We start from the raw sequence: 20,295 nt of genomic DNA on the forward strand, positions 1-20,295 counted from the left end.
TGAGTTTTACTTTGGGATTTTCAGAGGCAAGGGGAGAATTTACTGTAAACTTGACAGTAAGTCCATGTAAGTTACAAGTAGGAACACTTCTTATAAATGCATGAACAAAGGAAATAGCTTAATTTTATGTTTCTCTAATAAGCTAGGGTGATTTATAATGCTGATTCAGTTAGGCTGTTACATTCATTAAGTCAGCGAGTATGAGCAACTACAGATGTTTTAATTCACTGGGTCTTTAATTTGAAGGTAGGGCTCTAGCATTGTCACTAGCACAACCTTCAAGTGGTCATGAAAGCTCCTTGAGAAGCTCTTGACAAAGTATCTGTGATGTGGAGTCCTGCTTGTAGGTGGTGCTCTTAAAATGCAGGAGGATTTTATTTTAACGATTTTTGTCTTCTAGCGATCTGCATCCTGTAATACCTTGAAATATCTTTATCATGTTCCTGCATACTGCACATCACAAAATAATTCATCGTCAGATTTTACAGTAAATCTAGTGAGCACAGACAGGACTCTGGGAATTTCAGCTGCCTCATAACACTTTGTTATGCACCTTACTGCTAGGTCCCTGTGCTCCAAATTCTGTTTCACCATAATTCTGCCAGGTGGATTTAGAGCGAAACAAAGTCCCTTAAACCTGCTCTAATGCCACCGCAGCATACATCATAGTCCCTGAAAAATTAGGAAGACTTCCAAGTATATGCTTGTAACATCCACAGAGGGAAAATAGAAGAAGAAGAAATGCTCATAATGCAGCATGCTCTGGCCTGCTTTTTGCCATATTCTTGTTATAATGCTACATGGGACCTATGATAAGTTCTGGGGAAAAAAATCGTTTTAGGCCAAATAGCCCAAAACACCGTATTTTGCTTAAAAACAAACCATGTTTGCCTCCAAAATGGGTTTCCCATTTGAGCACTTCTCTGCTATCTTTTGACTGTTTGCAAGTTTTTCATTCAAATAAAGAAAATCCAGATTAATTTGCAAAGTATTCAGTTGCTGCTGAATCCTTCCTTCTTTTCCCTCTGGGGCAATGCAATGGTTCGTAGAGCCTTAGGGAGCCTTTTGGCTTGTTGGTGTGTGTTTGACTGGTGGATAAGGCCTTGGAGGTCTTCTGGAGCTTCTGGAATGACCTTGTATCAGTGTCTTTCATTTACTGACTGCTTACAAACACTCACGTGTTGCCCTATTTCTTATTCCTTGAGTAAATGGAAGATATCTCAGTCTCATTTTTATAGCTTTGTTGTTTTATTAATAAGGCTTGCTGTTCTTCTTTAGATGCTAGAAAAAAATAAGCTTGTCCTCCTTTTTGCTGTTCTGCTGTTCCTTTTTCTTTTTTTCCCTCCCATGTGTTTATTTTTCACACCTCATATTCAGAAAAGAACAACTTCTTTTGCTCCTCCTTCAGATCCTACCTTCCTGCATTCACAAGACTTGCTTGGTGTAACTTCCCAGGTTTCATCTGTTGAAAAAGCCTGGAACCAGCTTCTCCAGCAAGCTAAGGTCTGCTTGTTAGCTTCACTCACATATATCTCCTTTGCCTACTTAGCTGTAGGCTTCCCTTGGCAGAAACAGTCCTACTGCCCATGTCTAACACAATCCTGACCTTACTTAGCAGAAAACATCTTAACTATTTTTTGAAGGATTCTGTTCCAATACCCAAATTTTCCAAAGCACCTTTTTTTTTTTTTTTTTTAAAGATTGGGTACCCCAGGCCCCCATAATTTAAAAAAGGATATGATTCTTGTATTGTCTTGGCTGTATTTCTCTTTACTGCCACAACAAAACTTGTCTTAGTATCTCAGCCTTTTATCAAAGTTTTCCTTCCAGAAACACTATTTCTTTCAGTTATCATTCACTTTTTAACTCTGATTCAGATAGTGTTTTCTGAGAGTCAATGCTATACTGTATTCAAACAAGACTGAAGACTAAGATACTTAAAAAGAAAAAAAAAAATCCATTATAATTTTAGCACTTGAATATCATAATTGGATGGAATATTGGAGAAGGAAGATTGCATAAAGTATGATCTTAATGTCAAAACTTATTTTACTTAGTAAACAAAAAGTCCCTAGCCTAAAGTTCAATCTACAGCTCTTGAGTGCTGATGGCAATCTTAATTTCCTAAAGAAATTCACTCCCCTGTCTTTCAGATAACCTCGCTCTTCATCCTAAACCTGTGTGCACTGAAGGAAAATTTATCAATGGTTAACCTTTTGCGTACCAATTTCAGATAATACTCCAAACACAAAATGAGTGACAGCTACCCATGAGAGGCCCATGTCCTTCACTGGTAGTATGGAGAAGGTCTTTTTCTGTCCCCAGCTTGTAAATGAAGATATGAATAGCGTTTTCCTTCTGGAGCTGTGATTTTGGGCTTTGTGCCAGTAGTTACCCAGGACCTAAATTTCTCTTTAATTTTCTGGATTAATCCTCATCAAGTGTGGCAAATCACTGCTTAAGGGCACATTTCAGTGGAAAATAAGCACATCCCTCTCTGCCTTTGGCTACTTTGAAATCCAGCTTCTGTTGACTGAAGATCTAAATTACATGAAAATCAAAAATATGCCACGTGTAAGCCAGACAGGTCTCCTGAAACATTAATTCATTATCATCTGATTTATTAACAATGTTAGAAAACAACTTTGTTGTTGCTCAGTCTAAAGGACATTCCTGCACTAACACAGTAACATACATCTTGCCTTAATGGCTTAAAAATTTTGAAAACAAACTTGAAATTTTTTCAGACATTTTTTATTTTTTATTTTTGTGTGTGTGTGTGTGTGTATGTGTTAAGGATAAGTGGTGGCCCAATATTACAGGTCGTGGATCTACACCTGGATCTGAAGTTGCTTTGAAATACAGTGCCCCAGATGCAGCTTTATAGAATGTATGGTCCTATTGTGCTCAGATCGGTATTGGTAATAGCTCAGACAGCTGCACCGAAGATGTATACTGGTGGGAGTGAGAGAGCAGTCAGTAACAAAAAGCTGCTGATGTAAGGTTTTGATTCTAGAAAGACCATCCTGATATTAGTGGTGGAGTATGTTTTTTTTTGTTGTTGTTGTTGCTCTGGGGATGTCTTACTAAGCAAGATTCTTGCAAAGAGGAATAGATTGGCCATCCTCATGGTTATAGATAGCCCCGAACGAGCAACTGAGGATGGAGGGACGTGGTCTCAGTTTTCTCTGTGTGCCTGTGTAACCGCTGGTCCTGAGCACCTGATGGGATAGGACGAGGCATTACCCCCCACACCCCTTGCAGGCTCAGATTTGAACCTCGTTGTTTCCAACCCCTGTGTGTGCCGCTGGTAACCGGGTGCTGGCTGCAGCTCCGGGACCCCCGTGCGGGGCTGGGGGTGCCCAGGAAGAGCGGCTGGCTCCGTACCCCGGCATTTCTGTCCCCCGCTGGCGGGGGGGGGACGGAAAGAAGAGGTTGGGCAGGGAGTGCGTGTACGGCTTTGCCCGCTTTCTCTGGGGGCGGGGAAGGCAAGGGAGGCGCGAGAGGAGCGAGGGCGGCGGCTGGGGGCTCCCAGCCCCAGGGGGTCGCCTTTCATCGGGTGGGGACCGCGGTGCCGGGCCGGGCGGGCGGCTCTCCCCACCCCTTCCCGTGCAGCGGCGAGATCGCCAAAACTCCTGTGAGGGAGGAGAGACACCCCCCCGCTGCCGGCACCGCCGCCTCTTCTTCCTCCTCCTCCCTCTCCTCCTCCTCCTCCTCCTCCTCCCCCCGCCGCAAATCCCAAATAAAAGGGCGGGGGGCGGCAGGATGCGCCGCTCGGCGGGGAGGTCGGCGCCGCCGCCGGCCGCCTGATGCTGCCGCAATTCGCCATTGCCGGGCACGGCTCGGAGCCGGGCAGAGGCAGCCGAGGGACAGAGGCGGGGGGCCGGGGGGCAGAGGAGCAGCAGCCCCCCCCGGCCGGCCGCCCCCCGATGCCCGGCCGCCGCCGGCGGGGAGCCCAGGGGGGGCCGGGGGCCCGCTCCTGCCTCCTCTGGCTCTTTGTGCTGCTGAAGGTAAGTGCCGGGAAGGGGAGGGGGCGCCCCCCACACGCCCCCCACCACCCCCCCGGGCCGCCTTTGTGTGCTCGGCGGCTCCGCGGAGGCAGGGGCTCGGCCCCGATCGTCCGCGCTTTGTGCTCCCGAGGGGGGCTGGGGGGGGGCAGGGGCAGCGCAGGCGGTGCCGCCCCTCGCTGCGCGCCCCGACGGACGAACAACCCTCCCAGCCGTGCCCCCGAGGGCGAACCCCCCAACCCCTCGGGCTGCCTGAAGCCGAGCCCCCCCACCCCCGAAAGCCGCCGCCCCCCGAGTTTCCCGGTGCGCCCCGAGCTGTCCTTCAGCACCGCGGGGCCGCCACGGAGCCAGCCCGGCGCGGCGGGCGCCCCCCTCGGGCTCCTAGGGGCGGCGGCGGCGTCCCCCCCCGGCAGAAGCATCGTGAGGAAGGCGCTGACAAAGGCGGGGGGGCCGCTTGCTCGGCTGTTGCAGGATTTAACGCCGCTTTCCGGGGTGCTGCGGTCGGGCTCTGCCCATCTGCTGGGCGCGTCAATTTTTCAAAGTTCTGCTTAATACGGCGAGCTTCGTTTCTCGTGATTTTTTAAAAAAATATTATTATTATCTTTACGTGGTCGATCTTTTAATGGTTCCTTAATCATATTTAATATGCTTCGTGTAACTTCTGAAAGAAAACGCCCAGGCCAGTACTGATTGTCAGCAGCATTGCCCCAAGCCACGGTATTCTGCTCTGCTAAAAACTTTGTTGTATATTTGTCAGTCACTGCTAAGGAAAGCTCTGCAGCTAAGGACCTGACTTTTTGGTCTCTTACAAGTGTGCGTGTTCTGTGGAAATCAGCAGGGCTCCCTGTGCGAATAAGAGTTTGCAGGATCATGTCCTAGAACAGCAGTGGTGTCACTCCTAAAATTGACGTTGCATTGACAGAACTATTTAAAGGGAAGCTTTCACAGCATCTGTTCACATATAGTAGTCAACTGTCAGCTGTCTCATTTTCATAACTGCTGAAACATAAATTTATGCAAGATGAAACGTTAATATACCAACAAAATTTTGTTCCCTGGAATTTCATAGTGGTTTTTATTTACTTATTTATTTATTTATTGTGAGAAAGTAAGTCTGGGGACAGCGTGGCCCATCGTAAAGCTGAAGGAACTACTGTTAATTTCTGTTCTAGTTTGATTCCTAATACAGAAATGGACACACAGTTTTAAGTAGCTGTTTTAATTATTGTGGTAAAACAAGACAGGAAATAAGTAGTATAAATTTGTAAAACGCTATCTTTGTAAAATAAATCTCAAGAAAAGTGGTAAAGGTTTGAAGGCAGCCAAAGCCTTAGGTTTTCATTTGGTTGGAAAGTAACCATAACTTCTGAACCAGATAAAACAGATCCCGTGAGCCAGATGTATCCTCCAGTCTGTAGCTCAAGACAACCTGGGACTGGAAGGGCAACAAAAGCTGAAGAAAAATGATTATGAGTATTGGCAGAATTTTGTAGCGTTAGAGAAGGTAAAGCTATACCTCAAGATGGAGGTGCATAGTAATGCCATGTGTGACTAGTTTATGATTTTGGTTAGATTGCAAACCTGCATATATTATTTTTTGCAGTGACAAATAATTGAAAATAATTTCAGTACAAGTTATTTCTCTAGTTCTCTGCTGTATTTACTTATCAAGTTAACATAACTATACTAAATTTATCCAGCCCTGAGTTACTAACTTCCAGGTGAACTATCAATTTAATTTAATTGAGAAAGCAGCTGTATTGAGCTGATGAATCTGAAGTGGGGCAACACTGAGTGTTGTGTGCTTGCTGTTTTAGCATTAGCAGCCGAAATGTCACTTGCTAAGCTGTATCTGCTCGATGTGGCCTTGATGCCCATCTGGCAATTTTTAAAACCACCAGCAAGCTTTGCATAGTGATAAAACTGCTTAAAGCACATTTTTCTATTTCCTCCACGTGTTGTGGTTCATGGTGTAAAGCAATAGCACCGGCTTGTTTCAAATCCTGACACTGTCTGCAGTTGCTGGTATAGACAAAGTGAGATCAAACAGTGATGATGCCCACTACAAGTTCACGTGCCTGATTGTTGCCTATGGGCTAGTAATACTTACTTCTTCGTTTCATGGCACGAATGTTATTCTGTGCTACAGGACAGTACCATAATCTTTTCTGTAAATAACGGCAATATGATCTTGAACCCTTATCATTCTTTTTTTTTTCAGTGGCTTTCTTATGCAAAGTCTAGTTCAGAAACGAGCAGGAGAAAGGCATTGTTTGTGAGGTCAGCTGTTGATATGGATTTACAATACATGGGAGAGGAACAGCATTACATGTTGCTTCAGCAAAAAGCTTCCAAGCATTCTGCTGTAGGAGTCTTACTGACTTCATTTATTGCCCTTTTTAAATGGTTCTGTATTCTCCAGTGTTTCAGTCTCTGGATGGCTGGAAGGAATAGTCCTTAGCAGCTTGCTTTGTAATTGCCTCATTTTGGTGTGGCAGAGGCATGGCTGATCACATCTGAAAGGAAAAGCTGTACTTCAGCTAAACAAATAACAGTAAAAAGGACAAGGGGGCTGGTTTTAAACTAGAAGAAGAGAGATTTAGATTAGACTTCAGGAAGAAATTCTTTGCTGTAAGGGTAGTGAGGCCCTGGCACAGGTTGCCCAGAGAAGCTGTGGATGCCCCATACTTGGAGGTATTGAAGGCCAGGTTGGATGGGGCCTTGGCCAACCTGATCTAGCAGGAGGCATCCCTGCCCATGACAGGGGGGTTAGAACCAGATGATCTTTAAGGTCTCTTCCAACCCAAGCCATTCTATGATTCTATCTCCTGGGCCCGCTGATGATTATTTTTCTTTTTTTTTTCTTTTTTTTCCTTTCTCTCTCTCTTTTTTTTTGTTTTGTTTTTGTTTTTATCTTTTCTTACTGCAATCCAGCAAGCTTCCTGTAGTCACATCTACACAGAGCTTCAACCAGATGGAGTTCTGCCCTGGATTATGTGACCAATATGTAAGATACCTCATGCTGTTAGGAGCTTGCACCTGTGTGATTTTGTTTTCTTGCTGTGTTATGTCTGGGGGACAAGGTAGAGTTAAGGGAGAGGACAAAATCTTAAAAATGCCAAACCTGATGCTGGGACATCATTTACAATGTGTTATATTTCTAAGAGGATTTGACCAATGTTCTCACCAGGAAATCTTTAAAAAACAGATTGTCCATGAATGCACTAACTAGGATGAGTGATACTCATCAGGAAGATTATCTACAAATATGGCGGGGGAGAAGCCATGTTTTATTTCTAGGAGACTGAGGTCTTTGGATAACGGTTCTATATATGTTCTTTAGGCTCTGTATATAATGCAGCAAAACCTTTTTTCTCCTAACAAGGACAATTTTTCTGTCTAACAGGGTAGATTTTTGTCCACTACTACATCTGTTCATGGAGCTTGGTATTGTGAAGTCTAAATTCAGGTTCACATGGATGAAGATGTTCATAGGGATCTAGGTGCTCTGAAACTTCATTCAACACAACCTTACTGATGAAGTAAATGTGGTTTTATTCATGTAATTTTCAAGAATGTTTGCATCTAGTGTTAGTAGTCTGAACCAAAGGTCAAACATCAGGATACTGCTTCTTTCTCTGGGAGAAACTGCTTTTTAAGAGACAGGCTGATTTCACATCTGAGAACCCCCACAATTCACTGCTGTTTTCTCCTGAACAGAAAAGAAATGGACATTTAGAGAATTCTGTTATGGTGTTCCTCTGGAATTTCTTACTTCTCTTAGCAATGCTGACCAAAGTTCTTATTGAGAAAACGAGTCTGTTTCTTCCTCATGACTGCGTCCTAGCAGTGTCAAAGTAAGCAATTATCTCAATAGTTCATTTTAAAAGCATGCTCTCTTCATAAACATACTTTATTTTTTTTTTCCTTTTTTTTCTTTTTTTTTTTCTTTATTTTTTTTTTTAAATGAGTGGTCATCCTTAGCTCGGAACTTCTACAAGTCAATCTCTACCTTCTTTCATTATTTTCATGAATTATTTTTAGACCAGGGTGGTTCTAAGGGGCAAAGATAAAGAAGAGGATGCTTGGGTGCCAACTCATATTCACAGAGCTGCAGTAAGCGCTTGCAAAACCCTCTCTGACGGTGTAATAATCTGCTATTACACTCCAGCAACTTTCTGGTTTCATTGTAGTGACAGCGTACCATCAAGAAAAGATCTTTCAGGCCTGCAGGGAGGTAAAAGCCCCACACTCAAACTGTAAGAGGTCAAAAAGGCAATTTCTAAATAGCATCACTTCACTTGGGAGCTGCATGTAAGGGTGATTCCTCATTTGGGTTAAGACAGGGACCATGCTGAATAAAGATTTGCCTGTTGCCATCCTATGGCTGTTCATTAAAGGGCTCACAGACAACATGCTGACTGAACTTCAGAAGCTAAATTAGTCTCTGCTTTCTGCTGTCACGTTATAGTGTAATCCAGGTGGATCATGAAAAGACCATTAAATGAGTGTCAAACAAAGTTTTGTCTAAATCTATCTTGCTATTCATTTTACTAGATGGTTTCAGTTCTGGAGAAGGGAGCTTTTATTACTTGGCCATATGGGACAGGATGATAAATGTCAAAAAGAAAGCATAAAAAAAAAAAAGCTTTGGAAATAAGTACTTTTGCTGAACAATTTAAAAGGATCATAGTTAACTTTGCATATTCTTTAAAATTATTTGCCTTTTCCCCTGGAGAAGTATATATCTTTATCATCATAAGCACTCATCCTATAGTAAATTAGTGGCTGTACTTCCATGACTCCAGATTTTAAGTATTCTGTTCTTGCAGTAAAATGTAACTGGCTGCAAAGTAAAGAAAAAAAAATCACATGATAAATGTAAAAATGTCTTAAAATTAAAGTCTTTACACAGAATTTACTACATAGGTTTATGTGGTTCCAGGATGACAAACTGTTCAATAAATATTCAAAGACTGAGAAAAGAAATGGACATTCATTAAGGTAAGCTGGCCCATTTCATTACTTGTATAGTGGTAAAAAGGAGCTGTTGTGCCAGCCTATTCTTGTCCATTCTTCTATTTCCAGGCCTGAGTTAGTTATCTGATAGGGAAAAAAATCAGGGGAAAATATCCCGTATGGAGGGATTCTGTCTGAAAGAATATTGGAGGAGATTTAGGTTGCAGTCTCATCTGTGACTCATCCAAAGTTAGTGAGTTGCTGCCATTCGAGATAAACCATTATCATCCTTCTTTTACTGGATCACAGCCATTGTGCTCCTGAAGACCTTAGGCATTGCACAACAAAAAATTAGGAGCACAAGTGAAGCTAAGTATTAATCTTGAGCAAGTAGGTGCAATACTGGATGCTGCATACCTACCTTTGAAATGTCACTGTTGGAGTCAGCACTTGGCTGGACATTTTGCCTTTTCCATTGGAGGCACTTAAATTCCAGAAAACAACACTTAGGGCAGAAAAGTTTTTCTGACTTAGGGCAGAAAAAGTGAAGAGAATGGTTTATTGATGTTCTGCACACAAAAGCCATTATGACTTTTCTATTAAGCTTCCATCAATGTATAGCTGAAAAGCGAGGAATCTTTATGAAAGAAATGTGGCAACATGTACTAGCTGCCACGTGCGCAATGCATAACAGATGAATAGAGAATGGGAGATAACTGAAACAGAAAGGTTACCTTGCTTTTCAAAGCACTGTGTGATCTTGAATGAATACAACCAGTGAAGGGAACAACTCATAAGGAAGAAGACTGCTATCTTTACAGTAAACCAAATGTGATGCACAGTGTTTCATTTCTGGAACCCCTTCATTTTTATGCAAGGAAATTACTGTTGCTTTTTAAATGAAGGAGTTCCAGAAATAAAATGATATGCATCATGTCTGGCTCACCGTAAAGATAGCACATTGTACCACAGCAAATGTAGTATGTGCTGTGCTCAAATTGCTGTGGTTATCTTTGCATTCCGTTCAGTCAGATGCATGTGTTTGGAGAAGAAATACTTTACAGTAAACATCAGTGATAGGCAAGTTGGTGACACAGTTGATAGTAACACGGAAGAGAGCTAGCGGGTAATAAGCTCAGCTTTCAGTATGCTGATCTTGAGATGATGGCATGGACAAAAGGAGAGAATGTGGGTTAGGAGCTGTGACTGAGAAGAAAACATAATATTGGGGTGGAAAAGTGTGAGTGGGATGTCTAAGCATGGGGATTGAGCAATTCAGAGCAGCTGAATGGAGGTAACAAAAGTCAACAACTCTCTGCTAGTAGTTTAGGCAGAAGTCAACAACTCTATGCTGTTTTAAGTCAGTCAGAGATTTAATGTGATGTAGCTGCTTGGCAGACAGGAAGCTCTTGGAGGAAAACAAACAACAAAATAAATCAACAAACCAACGAAGAAAAATCAAAACAAAACAAACAAAAAAACAACCACCAAACACCTAAATTCCTTTTTAAGTACTTTGGGATAAACAGATAATTTTGCCTGTCAGTCTAACAGTTATGATTTTGATGTGATTGGGCCTCAGTGCTCTTTAGGAGGTAGAGGCATGGGTCTTGTAGTTGTGTCAGCAGCACTTGGACAAACCATGGCTGCTTTGTGTGTTATAAACCTGCATGTCCCATGTGTAGTTATGGTGACTTCCAACTATCTATTGCATAGGAAAAGGGTCTTTGGGAAAAGAGAGGTAGGTTCTGTTCACCAAGTCATCAACTAGATTAGAAACTCTTTCAATGTTAAGAGCTTTTTAATCATTTCCTTTTAAGCTAGACTCATCCTAAAATCAACCAAAGAGCTCCTCTTTGAGGCTGAGAGGAGTCCCCAGAGCAGACAACAAACCATCCCAGTTGTCTTGTTACCTTTGTGTAATTTGCTGTTTGGCACGTGTGTTATTCACACTCAAGCTATTCAGGGTCATTTACTCTTTCTTCACATAGAAGCCATTTTAATATGTAAAGTCTTTTCATTAACCTGTCAAACAAGAAGAAAGGGTCTAGTTCCCATTCCATTTGCAAACAGCAAAGAAAATTTAAATTCAAGTAAGAAAAAACAATGTAACAAATATATATATATATAATATTAAAATGTGGTGAGGAACAGTAGAGAGCTTTGGTAGAGGGGGGAAAAAAGACCAGAAAGAACACTAATTAGTGTTTTCCCAAAGTACTGAAAGGCAGATTTAAGAAAAATGAACATTTTCCAACAGCAATGAAATTAATTTATTTTATATTAATTTATTGCTTAGCACTCCTGTGCCTAGCTTTGTTCTATATGCAAAATATCTGCAGGCTCTGCCTGAAGTCTGAAAGATAGACACATCAAAATAAGGATGCTCTAGATTAAGCAAGAAGTGATTATCACATATGCCAGTTGCTGGTATTCTCCAAAGGGCAGTATACCTTCCAAATAGAAGTAAGTCACAATTGCTTCCCCCAGGAGCTGAGTAGAGGTGGGTTTTTTTGGTTTGTTTGTTTTGGTTTGGTTTTTTGCTGCTTTTGTTTCTATTGATTTCTACAGGATGTTGCTCATCAGAGCTTCTGGACATTTACATCAGTTTAAAACATCAAAAAATAATTAATAATCAATATGACTTTAATCCCTTCTAAAGGAACCCATTAACTTACACAAAAATGCTCTAGCTTGCAATAGTATCATGAAAGTAACTGTAAGCAAGGCAAGAGATGAAAGACAGAAACATCACTTGGAAACCTTTTTTTTTTTTTTTTTTTTTTGAGAACTTCTATTTAAAACAGAGAACATAGCTAATATTTTATGGCTGTCTGCTTATTGTACATTAGGAGTTTTGTCTTTTAATAATTTTATTTCTCTAATTTAGCTGCCCCTTCCTAATCTTGCACTGGTATTATCTTGAGTCATCAGTGTCCACTTCCGAGGAAAAGATTATGATGTCACAAAATCAATACTGGAGGATTCTATATTGTAATCCCTTTTCAGGGAAGTCCATTAAATCAATGCATCTCCTTCTGTGAGTAGTGGCTGCAGAATCAAGCCCTCTAATTTTGCTGTGTGAAGGAGTAAGAGCAGATGGGATGGGATTTTTACATAATTAACTAGCAGTTATTAAATACAATGAGAAAAATTATGATGTTTTCTGAAGATTAAAAGGATACATAGTGAATACTTAAGTGTATGTAAAAATTATCATTGGTATAAAATTCTGGTGGATTACAACATAATGTGTTAAATCAAAAACACTTTTTTATTTTTAAATCTCTTTTTTGAAAACCAGCTCTACTCCATAGGCTACAAAGTCCTGCCAGGTTTCCTCACCACCATTGTAGGAAAATATGAAAGCTACAGAATGATAACGCACCGTATAGTGTCACCAGCATTTAAGAGAAATGGAGACACTCCATGAATATGGATAATAATGTTGTGATCTCATCTAATGTTCATGTGCAACACTGACCTCTGTTAGCTGGAACCAGAACTGCTGGGCTGCCTCTAATTCTCATGATGCTGGGAGCTATGAGAGAGTCTACTGTGCTTCTGGGAATGTATCCAAAGTCCAAACAAAGTCAATAAATGTCTTTCTGTTGCCTAAAATGGGCTTTGGATCAAGCTGTAGCAGGAAGATCTGCAATCTCTGCCAGGTGATACCATGAAGCTTGACATACATCACAGAGCTAGCCATAATGCACCAGTGACCTTGGGCTTGCTGCAGTGTCAGTAGAGCAAACTGCAGACCACAAGATTGTTTTGATTTTTGGAATTTAAAAGTTTAATAGCTGAAACTCCAATTTGGATAAATCTTAAACAGGCTTTTCTCTTAGGGAGTAGCTGCATTGACAAGAATCGGTGTGTTGTAATCCAGCCGCTGGAGCCAGTGTAAGAGGAGCACACTTGAATGCTTCTGTTCTTAAAAGAGGAGCTTCTTTGCAGGAAACTTAAGTTATACAACTAGCACTAGGCCAAAAAAATAGGGTGCTTTCCTTTTTTAGGCAGAGCCATCAGTATCTTCTTCCTCTTCCTCAGCCTATTTCAGGGACAGCTCAAATAAGAGTTCTGGTTTAAGTTAATTTAAACACAGCCACTTGCCAGCATTGCAGCAAGATACATGGATGAATGAAAAACAAGTTCTTGATCAAATACCAGGTACATACTCAAATATGGATCTGACAGTGCAGCTGTTTCCTTTCTCTTTAACAGGCTAGTGCAGTCAAAAAAGTGACCCCCAAAACAAACGATAATATGGGGGTGTTTGAACTTCAGAACATGAACTTCTATCCTGCTGTGCTCAGGATACACCTTGTAGGTAAAGCCAACCATTATTTCCCAGACTCTTTCACATACTTGGTTTTCCTTCCTTATATTTTGTCTTTAATGACCTGAACTTTGCAGAAGGCATCTTGCAAAGCAATGTGCCGGAGACCAGTTGACAGTGGCAGGCATGCTTGATCCTGAGACCAAAGGGTTTTTATGTGATTGCAGGCTATTGGATACCAGCTCTTCTCAGTAAGTGTTACTATGCCAGGTGATGGACATCAGCCAGTCAGGAAAGCAGTAAGTGTCCAGGTTGAGGAAATAAACTCTGAAGTGTCCCTTACATGGTGCATAAGCATTCAGCTTGGAGCAGAGGTAGAATGCATTCCTTGTGGTCTCACCAGCATGACTAGAATAGTTGTAGCTGATCTTATTTCATTCCTACTATAAGGTTGTTTGAGGACATTATGAGGTTAGGAGTTAATATGGAAAATAAATAAAGCATTTTGAAAAATGCCAGAGCATATCTTGGAGGCTTTGTCTGTCCCAATTACACATGGTTAATTCTGCATCTCTTTTCTTTTTGTAGCTAACCTTTAGTAAAGAAATGGCCTGTTTGAGGGTTGACTTTTCTAATAGTATTTTGTAAAGACTGTACAGGATCAACTGTTCATTGTCAACGTGTACTGTAGGAGAAACTGACCTCCTGATGAGGGTGTTACAGTTTCCAAATTATTGGTTTTCTTTATTTTTTTTTCCTCCTGAAGATATAGACTTGTTGCCCTTATAAGTTCCTTATGAGTACTAGTTGTACGATTAAAATATATGAGAGCTGTAACTGTTGGGATCTGTCTTGCCATTGAAATGTCTGGAATAATGTAATATGGTTTTCTAAGCTGGGGGTTCATCATCTATGCATTTGTGCCTGCTGTTCTTTATGGTTTATGGTCTCATCTGGTGCTTAGCAGAAAAGAGCCTAATTTCCTCATGTTTATCCCCAGTGCAACTGCCTACTGTGCTGAGAGTCAACAACATAGCACAAGCAGGCTTGCAGCAAGCAGTCCTGGCTTTCCTTGCTATAGATAAGTACTGCCATGTAGGACTGCCTGTAAATGAAGGGATGAGGGCACAAGTCAAAAACAGGAAATGAATCTTTAAAATAAATACATATATTTATTAAAAATAGTGAGACACATATCACTGCCATGTTATAAGCTGGTTGTGGTTTGGTTGGATATCATTGGACAGCTTTATTTTGCTGCTTACGTTTTGGGCTGTCTCATGGAAGTCTTCTGGCTGGCATTAAGCTGGTAGTAACGCTGATGTTCCTACTCCTACTGCATAGCTGGGAGGGCACATTCACCATCTATGGCCTGCAAGGAAAAGGGAAGCAAGAGGCTGCAATGAGCCGGTTGAAAAAAAACAGGCAATTCAGAATTGTCCCTTGGTTGACAGCAAAATAGCAAATGGCATGGTACAGAGCAGGGTTGCTGTTGCTGTGAGAGGATGTAAAGACATGTGAAACTGTTTAGAGCCATGGAGTAATTTAGGCTCAAAGGGATGCCTGGAGACCATCTGGGCCAATACCAGTCCCAAAACAGGGCCAGCGTGTCAGGGACTCAGGGCTGTGACAGATGAGTTTTAAGTATCGGCAAGGACAGAGACTGCACCACCTCTCTTGATGACCTTCAGGGGCTCCAAATGAAATGAATGATAGTCAATTAAACTTCTTTAAAAATCATGGATTGGGACTTGAAAGAACATGAAACTGTCTTATTAACCTGAATATTTTTTTTTTAATCATTTAAAAAATTCATTTTAGGCTTTCTTTGTAGAATTTGAAGCTCTGGTTTACAGTCACATTCACTTCTGCTGAAGTCTGCTGATTTTGTTACGTTCTCTTGCTCCTTGGAGCTTGAGCTTTAAATATAACATCAAGGATAAAGTTCTTAGTGCTGTCGTTGTTAGAATGTGCCTTAATTATCACTTAAACTTTCTGCAGAGTCAGGCAGGTATCTGCCATCACTGCACATTCATTTCACGGGTTCACATTTCTTAAGAAGGATTTTTTTTTCTTCCTCTGACTTACATTTCTGGGAGGAGAATCACTGTTTTATATGTTTTACAAGTTTGATTCTTTAGCATGCAGGAAAACATTAAAGCTTCACTGCAGGGATACTGCTGAGTGACATGAGTTAACAGGTTTCGGAGCAGGGCTATCCTCTCTGTCCTGGCTGGTTTAGTGCTGAAGTAAAGAAATCAGTCATCACTATGTGCAGTTAAAGAAACATGAAAAAAAAAATCAAGGTGGAAAAATATATATCTAAAGTGAATATGTGGAATCAGTTCTGGAAATTTCCCTAACACTTTTTGTATTGATAACTGAACCACTGCTCCTAAATTCAATACAAGATTAAAGGTACTCAATACAGTTAATGAGCTCCAAAGGAACTGTTACTTTGGACTGTAATTACAGTTTCTGCTGCCTGATTCTGCATCTCACTAGCATTTTATTACTAATGATTTGTTATGTCAGAGGGGAGGATGAGTTTGGTGATTCATTAGCATTTTCACAGATTTTGCCATGAAATTATGGGAGCTCATACTTTCAGATGTTTACTTGCTAGAATACAGATTCCTTTATTCTGCATCCTGTTTTTTTTCTTTAAAAATAATAATAATAATTAAAAAAACAAAAAACAAAAAACACTAAACCATACTCCCACCCCGGGATTAAAAAAAACTCATATAATGTATTGGATAGGCAAAATGATGCATTTTCCCTGAAGACTGTACAATGCCAGATTTAATTTATTTTGGGAAGAAAGAAAAACTATTCTGTGGAATGTGCTTGCCAATTGTGAAGTAGAAGTGTCAGCAGGAAGTGTGAAGATATCCTGCAGAACAGAGTTTACACAGAATGAGATGAGTTTATAGAAAGAGGCAAAACCACTGTACCTCTTTATATTTAGCATAAAATAAATGGATAGAAGGGATTTCAAGATGTCACACACGGCCAAGAGCAGATCAGCTGTGCTCAGACTATGGGTTCAGAAAGTTCGGTTTTCTAATCTCAGCTCTCTTCAAAGCTAGTTTAGCTGTGCTAGTCTCTTTGGCCCTATTATGAAAGGAAAGTGGTGAGAAAGAAGAGACCCCAAGGCTGCAGTGCATGATGCTGTGCCCAGCAGAGCTACAGGGCATGTGGGAAAGGGGCTTCCGGGTGGCGTGGCACAGAGCCCCTCACTTGCAATGCAATTTAAATGCACAATTTCAGCTGATATTAGTAATTCAGAAAACTTATAAATAATTTAAATGGTGATGGTTGGACAATTTCATTCCATGTGGATACAGGACTTTCACATTACTCATTTTCCACAGTGCATTGTTTCTTTGTGTCTTTTGCAACTTCAGAGAACGAAGTCTAGTAATGTCAGATCATGCCTGGTATTGACCCTTCATAGCTTTGTCTGGAAACACTGCTCCCTATTCCTACAGATGCCCAGTGTGGATATTGTGGTGATGCTGAAAAGTCCCCTGTTTTAGGTTATGAGCACCAGTCAGAAGGAGGGGAAGCAGATGTGCTGCAGAGATGTCTGCATCCCACAACCAGGAATGCATGCGCTATGTTAAGAAGGCTAATAGAGGGTGTCCCCTTCTGCCACGTGATAAATCCATCTCTTTGCTGTCAAAAGTGGCTGAAGAATGGGAGCTTTGGGATTTTTCTCCACTGAAATGGTCTGGTCTCATTTATCTCCTTTCCCCTTTGTGTATTGGCATATTCCTTCTCTGCAAGTATTTATCCAAAGTCTTTACTTGGTGTGTTGGGCTAAAGGTCATATCAATTTTTTTTTCCTCTCCTTTTTTTTCCCCCTCTAGTCTCTGTTTTGAAAGATGTCAAACTAGATGACTGATGATTTCTTCTGATGCTAGAAGGCCTTCACAAAAATGCATATTAGGGTTTAGAATTTTTTTTGTTGTTGTTGTGTTTTTTTGTTGTTTTTTTTTCCCCTCTGTATCTCAGTGTTTTCAATTTGTATGCAGAGCCATCCTCTTACCATGAACTCCTATGCCCAGAGCTGAGGATTATGTTCTTATCCAACATATGTACTTAGCCTGAAATGCTAAATCTGTGCTACTAGAGGAATAGAAAGACATTATGGCTAAAGGAGCTATGTCAAAGTAACCAGTGAGAACAAACTATAAATTGTTTTTGGTGAGAGGCAGGATAAAGATATTCACTGAATGTTTGAATCCCCCTACTGGCACTAACTCATACATTTAAATATTGTTATTCTGATTGTGAGGTATAAAACAAATATTCTTTTGCTTAAAAAAGAAATAAAAATCAATTTTGTGACAGTGATGGAGGAGTCCCTGTGGATGCCATTTTCCAAGGCTTGGAAAGGTTAGCAGTCGCCAAATTTTGGGAGCTTTTAGCACAGGGACTGTAGAAACAGAGAGTGGCAGTGGCATAGTGAATGTGGACTATTCCCCACACCCTCATTCATCCCTGGTAGCCCAGGAGAAATACTTGCAGGGCTCAACCTACTGGTGTCCCTGTCCTGAGCTGTCCCTGTTACAACAGCCACATTTGAATAAGAGGAGGAGAGGGCACAGAATACCGCACCTAGCTTTGTAACTCTCCCCATAGTATGCCAGGAATTGCCTGCTGGTGTTGGCTGTTAACATATACAGGTGCACTGCAAGGATGGCTTCAGCACGGTGGTGGGAACCTGCCTGGGAGGACCCCTCTGCCTGTATGTCCCAGTCTTGCCTCCTCATGTGCCACACCAAGGCAGGCTTGCTAACATCACCTTGCTAGCAGAGCTCCTCCATGCCTGTAGTTCTGTTGAGGAGAAGGGTGCTCTATCTTCATGTTATCAGAGAAAGATTACAGAATCACAGAACTGTAGGGGTTGGAAGGGACCTCAAAAGATCATCGGGTCCAACTCCCCTGCCAAAGCAGGTTCCTCAGAGCAGGCTACCCAGGTAGGCGTCCAGACAGGCCTTGAATATCTCCAGAGAAGGAGACTCCACAATGTCCCTAGGCAGCCTGTTCCAATGCTCCGTCACCCTCACCGTGAAGTTCTTTCGCATGTCAGTGCGGAACTTCCTGTGCTCTAACTTGCAGCCATTGCCCCTTGTCCTATCCCCACGAACCACTGAGAAGAGGTTGGCTACATCCTTCTGTCCCCCACCCCTCAGGTATTTATACACATTGATGAGATCCCCTCTCAGTCTTCTCCAGGCTGAACAGTTCTGCAGGCTGACCCAGGTCTCTCAGCCTTTCTTCATAGGGAAGATGCTCCAGGCCCCATATCATCTTTGTGGCCCTCCGCTGGACTCTTTCCAGGAGATCCCTGTATTTCTTGTACTGGGGAGCCCAGAACTGGACACAGTACTCCAGGTGAGGCCTGACCAGGGCAGAGTAGAGGGGGAGGATCACCTCCCTTGACCTGCTGGCCACGCTCCTTTTAATACATGCCAGGATCCCATTAGCCCTCTTGGCCACCAGGGCACACTGCTGGCTCATGGTCAACCTGTCATCCACCAGGACCCCCAGGTCCTTCTCAGAGCTCCTCTCCAGCAGGTCATCCCCCAGCCTGTACTGATACTAGATGCAGCTTTTCTAGCTGGAGACAAGGTCGCAACACCATGCTTTTAGTTGGTTCTTTCTCTTTGAGGTCATTTGAGGGAATGGTCTCAAGTTGCACAAGAGGAGGTTCAGGTTGGAAATGAGGAGACATTTCTTCTCAGAAAGAGCGGTCAGGCATTGGAACGGGTTGCCCAGGGAGGTGGTAGAGTCACTGTCCCTGGGGATGTTTAAGGAAAGGTTGGACATGGTGCTTAGGCACATGGGTTAGTGGGTAATATAGGTGGTAGGGGGTAGGACCAGATGATCTTGCAGGTCTTTTCCAACTTTAATGAGTATATGATTTTTCAGGAGGAAGTAGATGCTGTGTCCTCCTCGGCAGTGTGACTGACCTGTGCTGGTGCATCCATCTCTGATATGCAGCCAGTGCCAGCCATAGAGGAACTGCCATGGTACCTCAGCACAGATGTTTTCTGAGGGCTTGTGTTACAGTTCACGTTGTCACATCATCATACCAGAGTGTTGACTCGTACCTACAATGCTGGTGGGGAGCTTAACAAAGGATAAGCTGCAGGCTAATCTTGTGAAAGCAGGGCTCTGTGCTGGAGGGGAAGAGGAAGAGCAGCATCTTGTCTGAGGGTTAAAAATAAGTCCTAAGAAAATGCAAAAACAATGAATCTTTTCCTTTCTGTTTCTCTCATGAATTAAATACTATTTTTTTACAGTAATGGCAGAGTGTGTGGATGTTTTATTTATTAATGCTGTGCAAAAAAAAACCAATAGTATGAAGGATGGGTCTTCTGAATGCTTGAGAAGTAAAACAACAACTTGAATTGACCAACAAAATACACTTTGTAGTTCTTGTTAAGAAAGAAAAACTCAGGCAGCTTCTCAGCAAATAATTCATTTCTCCAGAAAGAACACTTCAATCCCAAGCTTTCAGTCCTCTTTAAGTATAAGAAAAATAGACGGAGGAATGGTCAGATGTGTATCTTTTTCAAATAATAAAATGCTAGCCAATTTCTCACACTTATCCTTTCTAGTGTTTGTCCCCTGGCTATTGTTTCCTCATCCTCTTTCCTCTCCAGCCTGCTTCTTACCCTTCTACTTCACCTCTGCTCTCCTCTCATGATGCTCAGCAATGGTTCCCTTCCACTGGCACTTCACCCTGCTGGAGTCTGCAGGGCTCCAGCATCAAACACACCCTCCTCAGCTCACTGGCAGCACTGCCTTTCTGAAGTATTTTGCTTTCCTCTCGAAGTATGTGAAGTTATATTTCTTCAAGAAACATTTTGGCTTGCGTTTTTGTAACATTTGTAGGAAAGACTTTTCTGTATGCCATTTGCAGGCATTTAGCGAAGCTCAGTAGTTAACTTCCAGTGGAATGCTAAATAGTCACAAAAAGACTATGATTACATGAAAAGACTGTTTCAGTGAAAATAGCTACTATTCAAATAG

General features: G+C 41.9%; 1 protein-coding gene across 3 annotated transcripts in view; it reads left to right on the forward strand.

Annotated features, from left to right (window-relative positions):
* Positions 1–20,295, forward strand: part of PTPRO (protein tyrosine phosphatase receptor type O) — a 202,132-nt gene that overhangs the window by 41,930 nt on the left and 139,907 nt on the right. The window contains exon 1 of one of the 3 annotated variants that reach the window (XM_027461872.3): positions 3,492–4,010. The exons of 1 other annotated variant lie outside the window; for it this stretch is intronic. In XM_027461872.3, the coding sequence (XP_027317673.1) occupies positions 3,810–4,010 (201 nt within the window). In that variant the 5' untranslated portion in view covers positions 3,492–3,809. Of the gene's footprint in view, positions 1–3,491; positions 4,011–20,295 lie in introns of those variants that run through there. One more of the 3 variants, XM_027461926.3, reaches the window with a different exon arrangement.

The sequence above is a fragment of the Anas platyrhynchos genome, chromosome 1, assembly GCF_047663525.1.
Source record: "Anas platyrhynchos isolate ZD024472 breed Pekin duck chromosome 1, IASCAAS_PekinDuck_T2T, whole genome shotgun sequence".
NCBI classification, from domain to species: domain Eukaryota; kingdom Metazoa; phylum Chordata; class Aves; order Anseriformes; family Anatidae; genus Anas; species Anas platyrhynchos.